Source organism: Trachypithecus francoisi, unplaced genomic scaffold (assembly GCF_009764315.1).
Source record: "Trachypithecus francoisi isolate TF-2019V2 unplaced genomic scaffold, Tfra_2.0 Lachesis_group8, whole genome shotgun sequence".
NCBI classification, from domain to species: domain Eukaryota; kingdom Metazoa; phylum Chordata; class Mammalia; order Primates; family Cercopithecidae; genus Trachypithecus; species Trachypithecus francoisi.
This window is the reverse complement of record NW_022681473.1, coordinates 67,199,202-67,209,834: the sequence shown is the minus strand read 5'-3', so window position 1 is coordinate 67,209,834 and position 10,633 is coordinate 67,199,202. Positions and strand designations below refer to the sequence as shown.

At 52.3% G+C, this 10,633-nt stretch overlaps 1 protein-coding gene across 1 annotated transcript; it reads left to right on the top strand.

Moving 5' to 3' along the window:
- Window positions 1-2,466: 2,466 nt before the first annotated feature.
- Window positions 2,467-4,234, top strand: LOC117081341 (collagen alpha-1(XXII) chain-like). Its single transcript, XM_033207148.1, has 2 exons — window positions 2,467-2,963; window positions 4,044-4,234. Exons 1-2 carry the CDS (start codon window positions 2,467-2,469, stop codon window positions 4,123-4,125), a joined length of 579 nt encoding a protein of 192 aa, XP_033063039.1. The 3' UTR covers window positions 4,126-4,234.
- The last annotated feature ends 6,399 nt before the right edge of the window (window positions 4,235-10,633 follow it).

Genomic DNA, 10,633 nt, shown 5'->3' with positions numbered 1-10,633 from the left:
ATTTAAGAATGAGACACTAGAACAGATATGATACCCTCTGAACATGATTGGGGCTGTGCTCAGGGATCTAGTTGGGCCATTCCACATCTTTTCTTTTGTGCTAGTCAAAAGAAAAGCTCCACCAATCTCCTGCCTGAAGTGTTCTACATATCCTGTCTGGAGTATTAATATTTTGCCAGGAGACAGAGTATCTGGAAATCTGATTGTTTCCAAGCAATCTTTCTGTTTTTAGCCTCCCCCTGCCCCGATCCATCCACTTTCCAAAAGTACCTGGTACAACCAATTCCTGAACCATTTGGGGGTTTAACAGTGTAAATTGGGCTGATTTTCAACTTTCTTTATTGCCTTTTAGGATTTAATCAGTTACCATTCTTTGTTGGCCATGTCTGGTTTCCAATATTATGATAAATCCCTTTACTGTTGTTTTAATTGGTTTCAGGGAAGACCATAGTGTGAGTTCCACTTGCTATCTTTATTCTAGTTCAATTTTTAAGTGGGCAGCAACAACACATTTCAGGCAGGAAGTCTCTGTTTATAAACATTAACAGAGACCGTAACCAGAATATGGAAAAGGGCCTAGAGGGGCCCTTCCCCACCAGTTCTTTACCTGTTAAGACTCCTGGCTCTAAAAGCCCAGGTCAAAAGCCACTCCTTGCAATGCCTTCCTCAGTCTCCCCAGCTTGTATTTGTTTTATTCAAGTTAGGCCAACTGAGTGATAGATATTACAGTACTTTATAGACATTATTCCATTTAAACCTTTACACTCTAAAGTGTTAGAGATTTGGAGAGGTGGATGCACTGACTAAGATCCCACAGCCTTCCTGACCACTTCACAGGTGGAAAACTGAGGTGGTCCCATGGCCAGAGCTAAGAAAGGCGGTGCTGATTCCTGGGCCCCCACTGCACACTGCGCCCTTTGGCATCACAGTAGGCCAAGAGCAGCTTACTCTTAGGTGGCCACAAGAATCACAGGGACAGTTTACATTTACTGAGATCGTAACAGCCCAAGGGGTTCACCTTGCCCGCTGCCTAGACAGAGCCAATTCATCAAGATGAGAATTGCAATAGAGAAAGCATAATTCAGGCAGAGCCGGCTGTGCGGGAGATCAGAGTTTTATTATTACTCAAATCAGTCTCCCCAAGCACTGGGGAGCAGAGTTTTGAAGGATAACTTGGTGGGTCCAGTGTGCCAGGAGCTCTGATTGAGATGAAATCATAGGGAATGGAAGCTGTCTTCTTATGCTGAGTCAGTTCCTGGGTGGGGGCCACAAGATCAGATGAGCCAGTTAATTGATCTGGGTGGTGCCAGCTGATCCATCAAGTGCAGGGTCTGCAAAACATCTGAAGCACAGATCTTAGAGCAGGTTACAGAGGGTCAGAATCTTGTATCCTTCAGCTGCATGACTCCTAAATCATAATTCCTAATCTTGCGGCTAATGTTAGTCCTACCAAAGCAATCTAACCCCCAGGCAAGAAAGAGGTCTGCTTTGGGAAAGGTCTGTTACCATCTTTGTTTAAACAATAAACTATAAACTATATTTCTCCCAAAGATAGTTCAATCTATGCTTAGGAATGAACAAGGACAGCTTGGAGGTTAGAAGCAAAATTGAGTCAGTTAAGTTAGATCTCTTTCACTGTCTCAGTCATAATTTTGCAAAGGCGGTTTCAAGATCTCTCAGTAAATGACAGACCTGAGACTTGAACTCAGGTCTCTTCCATGCAGCCTTTCTGACATAATTGCTGACTTTGAGGAGCCCCAAAGGTGGAGCTCATATTTTGGTGAAAAAATGGCACGTGTACTGCAGAGTCAGCCCTGGGCACATAAAAGGAGCACCAAATGGGGGTGAAGGAGTGGTGTGCAGTTCAAAGGAAAAAGTGCTTCCTCCCGAATAACCAGGACTGCCTTTGCAGAGGTGGTGGCATCTGAACTCATCACTCCACAGGTTCAGGATGGCTTCTTTTCTTACCTAGGGGATGGGCGGTGACAGTGAATAATAATGATGGTGGTGGTGAAGTTAGTAAAGCACTTTTACTCAGATCTCTTTGATTTTACAGAACTTTGTGGGCTGAATGTTATCTTCACTTTAGGCAAGATAAAACCAAGGCACAGAGAAGTTAGTCATCCAGCAGGAAAGCCTGGGCTTCAGGGTCCAAGTCCGTCCCTTCCAAGTCCCCGCTCTCTGCTTTAACCAGGCCGAGGGGGAAGCTTCCTATTCCAAAACATCTCTTTACCAGCGCTTCGCAACATGTGGACTATTTACTTGCTTTAAAGAGCTGATTTCCCGGTCCCATCTCAGACCTACTGCATCTTTGGGAGATGGGGCCCTGGAATCTGCATTTTAACAACTGTCCCCGTGATTCTTGTGGTCACCTACGACTGAGCTGCCCTCGGCCTACTGGGATGCTGAAGGGCGCTGTGAGCAGCTGGGGCCCAGGAATCAGCACCGCCTTTCTTAGCTCTGGCCATGGGAACACCTCAGTTTTCTGCCTGTGAAGTGGGCAGAGTCGAGACTCCGAGGGTGCCGTGCCCCGCCTGCCGCCCCGACAGCCCTGGCGAGCGCAACACCTGCCTCTCTCCCAGGCTCCCTTCCCCTTCTCCGTCCCGCCCACCCGGGTGGAAGGAAACAGCTGAGGGCTCTTCGCTTCCAGGCTGCGGTCGCCTCCTCTTCCGCTGCGCAAGGGCCGAGGCTGGGCGGCTCGGGGCCGCTTTCCGCACGCGCCGACCCCTGCCGGGGACAGCAGGGGACCCGAGTGCGCGGCGCTTTCCGCCCGCCGGGCAGCCTCGCCCCCGCCTGCCCGGCCAGCAGTCCATGAATATTCCCGAGGCTCGGAGGGGGCAGAAAACGCTTTCCAACGCGTCTTCTAGCCGCGGTCCACCTTTCCACGCGCGGAACCCTGCGAGGAGAGGCCTGGACACCAGTCAGTACCGCGCCCCCAAACCCTCGCCCTGCGCAGCCCGATGGTACAAGCGTGGGCGTGGCAAGGCAGGCGGACACAGACCCAAGGTGGGGGCTGGGGGAGGGTGCCCCACTCAATCCGGGGCTCAGGGAAGGCGTCCTGGAGGCATTTCAGCAAAGCTCTGAAAGATGAACGGATATGATGGACAGAGGGAACAGAATATGCAAAGACCAACAGGGTGGCAGTTGGGGAGATTCCAAATATTGTGTATTGTCACAACACTGAGTTCAAGGTGTAGTGGCTCAAGATGGGGCTGGAGAGAGTGGGGAGAGTGTCCCGAGCAGGTGCTTGGAAAACCATGCTGGAGGATGGGCGGCTCTGAGGGATTGTAAGCAGGACCCTGACTGGCCAATCATTTGCTTTCCGGGAAGGCCACTCTGACTGGTGTGGGAAGGGGACTGGGGGAGTGGCAGGGGAATGGGTGAGGAGGCTGTAGGCAGAGGTCACAGTGCCTGCACCCAGGTGACGGCAGTGGGAATGTCTCCCTCCTGCCAAACCCTTCTTCCTCATTGGTCCAGCTTGGACCCTCTTCCAAGGCCTGGCTCAGTGCCCCACTCACCACCTCCAGTAAGTCTTCCCTGCTCCCTCAGGGTCTCAGAACACCAAAGCCTGTATCTGATTATTTGCTGCCTTGTCTTTGGAATTAATCTGTGTGCATCAGCCTTCAAGGGAGCTGGGCATGGTGATCAAGACCACCCGAGAACCCCAGTTCTACTGCAGACATGTGAACTGGGAAAGTCTTTCATTCACTCTGAGCTCACTTTCTTCCTCTGTAAAATGGGGAGAATGATCCCTCCGTTGAAGGATTCTATATGCCTGGCATATGGGTATGCTCAGTGAGTGAGCTTTTTCTCCACTAGAGTTGGTCAGCCTGGAAACCAGACAAGGGCCCTTTGAGTGTCTCCTGAAACTTCTCTAGGGCTTTTAGATAGAAGCAACAGTGGATAGCAGTGATTTTTAAGGCCAAGGATTGGAATACCGGAGTCCCTGTGTGACTTCAGGCAAGTCAGGGCCCCTCTGTGCACTCTGGATAACAAGGGGGCAGGCAGGAGGACTCCTACAGTCTCTACTGCTGCTCTTTTAGGTGTTACCTTTCTGGTGGAGTTCTTTGGGTTTCCTTGGGAGGCAGAGGCACCTGGAAGACCAGCCCAGAGCTGAAGATCTAAGATGACAGATTGCCAGGATCCTGGCTTGGAGTAGCTACAGCAGGTAGCCAGGCATGGGAGCAGGCATCTTGGGCACAACAGGATCAGATGTGTGTGAGCAAAGCCGTGGGATTTGGGTAGGTCCCAGATGAAGGAGCCATGAGTGGTGTCATCACACCCTTCTCTTTGCCCAGATGAAAGTCCAGTGGGCCACCCATGGTTATGTGGCAAGCTCATCGCAAGGCATTTTGGCTGACAGGAAGAGCAGGAACAAAGTGGTCAAGACTCCCATGTTCAACTCAGGTGACCTAAGTCTGTAGTGAGGTAAAGCACAGGAAAACATCTAGTCCAATGGCACATAGGAGATGCTTAATAAATGCAAATTTATTGAACACCAGACCTTATACTGAGAAGCAGTGGGTCACACACAGTCTCTTCCCTTGAGCTCAGAGCCTGGGGAGAGCAAGAGATGGGTACAGAAACATCCCTGGCCTATGCAGGGATAAAGGACACCACAGGAACTATGGGGACCCAGAGGAAGATGGGATTGAACTTTTACCAAGAGCAGGCTCTGTGCTCAGTAGTGAACTTGGGGAGAAAGGTATATTAAGGAAGGTTTCATGGAGGAGGTGACTTTGCTCTGGCACTTTTTGTTTTGTTTGAGATGGAGTCTTGCTCTGTTGCCCAGGCTGGAGTGCAGTGGCACCATATCGGCTCACTGCAATCTCCACCTCCCAGTTTAAGCGATTCTTCTGCTTCAACCTCAGAGTAGCTGGAACTACAGGCATGTGCCACCATGCCTGGCTAATTTTTGTTGTTTCAGTAGAGACAGGGTTTCACCATGTTGGCCAGGCTGGTCTCGAACTCCTGGCCTCAAGTGATCCACCCACCTCAGCCTCCCAAAGTGCTGGAATTACAGGTGTGAGCCACCGTGCCTGGCCTGCACTGGTTTTTAAGCCAAGAAGGCAGAGAAAGTTATTTCAAGCAGAAGCAAGAATATATATGGGGGGCCGGGAGCGGTAGCTCATGCCTGTAATCCTAGCACTTTGGGAGACCGAGGTGGGTGGATCATGAGGTCAGGAGTTCGAGACCAGCCTGACCAACATGGTGAAACCTTGTCTGTACTAAAAAACACGAAAGTTAGCCAGGCGTGGTGGGGTGTGCCTGTAATCCCAGCTACTCAGGAGGCCGAGGCAGGAGAATTGCTTGAACTTGGGAGGTGGAGGTTGCAGTGAGCTGAGATCGCATAATTGCACTCCAGCCTGGGCAACAGAGCGAGACTACTCCATTTCAAAAAGAAAAAGAAGAAAAAAAAAAAAGAAGAATGTATGTTGGTCGGTGCAAAAGTAATTGCGGTTTTTGCCATTAACTGTAAAGGCAAAAATCGCAATTTTGCACCAACCTAATACAAAGTCACAAGACTAGGGAAAGCACGGAATGTTCAAGGAGCTGGTGAGTATTTTGCTGTATAGGAAATGGGGCATCAGAGGTCAGCAGAGGCCCGGATGGGAAGAGCCTTGAATGCTAGCTAAGGAGCAAGCATGGTCTTCAAGGGCAGTGAGGGCAGTGAGGACGCATGAAAGGTTTCTGAGCAAGAGAATGATGTGGTCAGAATCCATTACAGAAGGAAGCATCTTGCATTCATCGAGCCATCTGGAGAGACCTGGGGGTGGCGGGGAGGGAATTGGGCCAGTGGGCCCAGGTAGGAACTCTTAGCTGTGCTTCAGTCCACTGGGATTTATTTAGGTCAGAGCCGGGCTCCTGGGACTGGTGGCCTCTTCCCACATGGACAGTAGGTGGCGCTGCAGCTCTGTGTATGCAGCCTCCAGGGCGCGGCTACCTGTCCTCACCTAGGTGGGTCAGACCCCTTGTCCCGCTTGGCCCTGGGGCTTGGGTCCCATCTCCAGGGATGAGGCTTGGAGGGGTAGGATGGGGATGGTAGGTAGGATTTGCTCTTCCTCCTCCAGAAGCAGGGAGGCCACTTGCTTTACAGAACCACAGGATGTGTGAGTAGAGAGGGCCTCCAGGGACTTTCTGGCCCATGTCCTATTTCACGTGTAGGTAAACTGAGGCCCCCAAGGGGGAGGGGCTTGCCTGAATCACGGAATGGGTTAGTAGCTCAGGGCCGGTTCCAGTGCCTGACGTGGGAGGTCATCCCATCCCTTCCCCCTCCTAAATCCCTCCCGTTTGCCTCCTCTTGCCCTCCCCATTGGCCCCTCTCCTCTCAGTTCCTGCCATCTACCTGGCCTGGAACACTGTCCCAGCCTCCTCACAGATGGCTGTGTTGTCTCTTCCATGCCTGCCCGTGCCTTTCCCCACCCCATCCATCCCCCACCCAACCCAGGGATTTCCATCACACACAGATCCAATGGTCACTCTCCCCTGTTAAACCCTTCCCTGCCCCCTCATCATCCCTAAAGGCTGCTTAGTTTGCTTGGCAGATGTGGATCTGCTCTGGGCCCCCAGGTCCCTGCTCACCCTGGCCCTCATGCCTTATCTGTGCCAATCCTACTGTCGCACTCTTACTAACCCTCCATGACTCAGTGGGGGTCTCCAAGGTATGGGGGCTTAGGTGCCCCTTCTGGGCTGCCATAGCTGTGACCACACTGTGTGAGTGAGGGTCCCTGCTCCCATCTTCTCTGCTGAATCACCCAGAGCACATCCAGGGTGGGGACCCTGGCACCTGATTCCCATTGCTCCCCGTGGCATGGGGCTTGGCCCCCATGGGAGCTTTGTGCTGTCCTTTTGGATGAATGTCTGAATGACAGGTGCACTCTGAGAGGATCCTTACCAGATCATGGTACAGTGCCATGGGCCAGGCACTGTGCTGTACTTCCATGCACAGCCTTGCAATCCTAACAGCAGCCTTGGTGGGGTCACACTAGAATTACTAACTCTGTTTTGCAGAAGAGGAGAGTGAAGCACAGAGAGGAGAGATGACTTGCCTAAAGTCAGACAGCAAGTGAGTGAATAGAAACCAGGTTCACCAGGCTGCCTGGCATAGCAAGACCCCAGGCAGCTAAAGGGATGGGCTCAGCATGGTGGGACTGCTCCCAGGAGCTACAGGGCAGCAGGGGCCAAATCTCCCAGAGTCTGAGCAAAGCTAATGTGGAGCTATCAGGAGGCCACTTAGGTTCCTGGGCCCTCAAGAAGTCAGGTTCCCTCCCTGTTTTAGAACATGGGAAGTCTCCAGTTGTTCCAAGTCAGGCAGGGACCTGGGCAGACTTGAGTACCAGAAGCACTTCTATGGCTGCTGTGAGGTAGAGACCAGCAGCTGGAGGCCAGCCAAGAGGCCAACCTAGTGATCCAGGGAGAGGCAAGGCCCAGTGGGTCAAGCAGCACACGGTCTGGGATCAGGCCCGGCCAAAATATTAATACCAAGGCCTTCCAAGGGGCCCTGTGGTCAGTAGGCTGAGTGCCTGGAAGCAAGAAGTAAGCAGCGATGGGGCTGCCCATGAAGATGGGTGGGCAGAATGTGATAACGAGCTGGGCGCTGTGGCTCTCGCCTGTAATCCCAGCACTTTGGGAGGCTGAGGTGCGCAGATCGCTTGAACCCAGGAGTTGGAGACTAGCCTGGCCAACATGGCAAAAGCCCATCTCTACTAAAAATGCAAAATTTACCTGGGAGCAGCGGCATGCACCTGTAGTCCCAGCTACTGAGGTGGGAGGATTGCTTGAGCCTGGCAGGTCGAGGCTGCAGTGAGCCGAGATTGCACCACTACACTCCACCTTGGGTGATAGACTAAGACTCTGTCTCAGAAAAAAACAAAACAAAACAAAAAACCATGGTAACAAACTGCAAATATTTGTTGCAGAAAAACCTAGGAGCATGGAAGGGCAAAAGCAGAGGCCAGCAGAGTGGGCTCAGGCTTCTAGAGCCTGACACTCCCAGTGATGGGAGTGTCTTCAACTTGTTGCATGACCTTGATCTTATCCCTGTTCCTCTCTAGGCACCAGTAAGGGAAATTTTAGCCTGAAGTCCCCCAAGGGGACTCTGTATCTGGGTGCCCAGTCTTGATGCTACATAGAAGTCAGAGGTAGAAGGGCCCTTGGTGTCTCAGGCTCAGAGAGGGATTGGGCCTGCCCACATCCCACAACGAACACAGGCCCAGAACCAAGAACTCCTGATTCTCAGTCTGCCTTGGTTACGACACAAAGCACACTCCCTCCTGCTCTTCCAAGGCGAGTGTTCGGATCCTTTAGGGAACCCTTTGGTGGTCATTTGGTGCAGCCTCTTTGGCTGGGCAACTGCAGCTTCTTTTTTTTTTGAAACAAAAGTCTCGCTCTGTTGCCCAGACTGGAGTGCAGTGGTGCGATCTCGGCTCACCACAATCTCTATCTCCCAGGTTCAAGCAGTTCTCTGCCACAGCATCCCAAGCAGCTGGGATTACAGGCACCTGCCACCATACCTGAATAATTTTTGTAGTTTTAGTAGAGACAGGGTTTCACCATCTTGGCCAGGCTGGTCTTCAACTCCTGACCTCGTGATCCACCCCCCTCGGCCTCCCAAAGTGTTGGGATTACAGGTGTGAGCCACTGCGCCTGGCCCATCTTTTTTTTTTTTTTTTTTTTTTGAGACAGAGTCTAGCTCTATCACCCAGACTGGAGTGCAGTGGCGCTATCTTGGCTCACTGCAACTTTTGCCTCCTGGGTTCAAGCGATTCTCCTGCCTCAGCCTCCTGAGTAGCTGGGATTACAGGCACCCACCATCATGCCCAACTAATTTTTGTATTTTTAGTAGAGACAGGGTTTCACCATGTTCACCAGGTTGGTCTTAAACTCCTGACCTCAAGTAATTCACCCGCCTTGTCCCCCCAAAGTGCTGGGATTATAGGTGTGAGCCACCATGCCCGGCCTGCAGCTTCCTCTTTATTCCCAGGAGGGAGCACTCAGGATGCCTTCCTAGTGAGCATGCTACAGAACTTCCTTTAATTTACCCTGTACCCTAGCTGCAGCCATTCTTCTTGGGGGTGTGTTTGGGGCAGGACAGTGTGGGGAGTTGCTGGGGAGTGTCTGCTTGGTGGTGATGCCCAGTGCAGTCTGATGCCCACCTTCCTATCACCACCCCTGCCAGCATCACACCACTTGGTGAGGTCAGCCTCTTGCTGGGAGGCTGCCTCTTAGGGGTCCCTTGGGGTCCTGGTCAGGGCTTCTCCTTGACTCATCCAAGGGGTCCAGCCACTTCTGGAGGGTAAACCTTTCCCCTGGATCATCAGTCTCAGGGCAGGGTGCCTCTTCCAAGCACCACCCAGTTCTGAACAGCAGGGCCTCTGGCACCGGTCCTTAGCTGTGGGCTGCAGTGAGGGTCCCTGCTGGTTTCCTGGTGGGAGAAGTCAGACTGGCCCCTGGGATGGTGCCGCCAACTCACGCCAGGGGACATGAGGGGTAAAGCATCATCCCAGCTCGAGTGGGGAAGTCAGGCGAGTATTAGCATGTCCCAGACCCTCTCCTGCTGCCTCTGGTCCTGCCTCATCCCTGAAACTCCCACTCCCTGCCCAGGGAGGTGTGTGGAGGGTGCTGCTCACGAGAGGAGACACACTTTTGCTGAGCCCCTGCCTGGTGTAAAGGCCTCTTCCACCAGAGTCCTCACAGCCGCTCTGTGAGGTGGAGGTGTTACCATCCCCATTTGACCAGCTGAGATCCCGAATTGCCAAGCCACTAAAAGTGGAATCGGCACTTGAATGTCTTTCATAATCCAGTTTCTCACCATGTCCTTATTCATGCATAGGGAAGCAATATTCATTCATTGTTTTTTTCTTAAAGTGACTCTAACTGGTAGGAATAACTAACACATAGTAGTGACTCAATCAATACTTGTTGTGAGCAAATGAACTAGTTGTTAGGACTGGGAGCTGCTGAGATGACTGCCCTTCTTGGCATTCAGCACCGGCCCTGTTGGAAACCACACTGTGTGGAGAGAGCTGCCGATGCAAGGGGAGGCTCTGCTCGGGGACCTGTGGGCACAGCATGCTTGTCCCACCACCTTTGAGATGTAGGCGAGGCAAATCTGAGGAGCAGGAAGACAACCGGGGATTAGGGTGGGGCATGAATTAGTTGGCGGAGGGTGTTTCCTCCGCGAGTTCCCGTCATCTCTCTGTACTCCCTGCCCTGCTGACATGTAGCCCTGGAGCCCCTCTTCTCCTACAGACTCAGCCTCCTCCAGGAAGCTTCCTTGCACTGGAGCCTGGACTGGGCCTTGCTCTGGGCTTCCCAGCCCTTGTGAATTGTTGTGACACAAGTTCCATGTTGTCATCGACTAGTTACGTGGTTGTTTCCCCATCAGACCAGGAGTTCCTGAAGGCAGGGGGTTGTTTGATTCCTGTCTGAGTCTGCAGCTCCCATGACAGGGCCAGAAGGAAAGGTTGTTGAATGAATGAATGAATGAATGAATGAGTAAAACAAGTAGTGCAAATATCCCTAGCCTGCAAGCCTTGGGCTTCAGTTCTGCCACCAGCTGGCAAAGCCCCATTCCACTCTGGTTTCACATGTCCCATCTGTACTCTGTGGCCATGGGACCCTCCAACTGCCT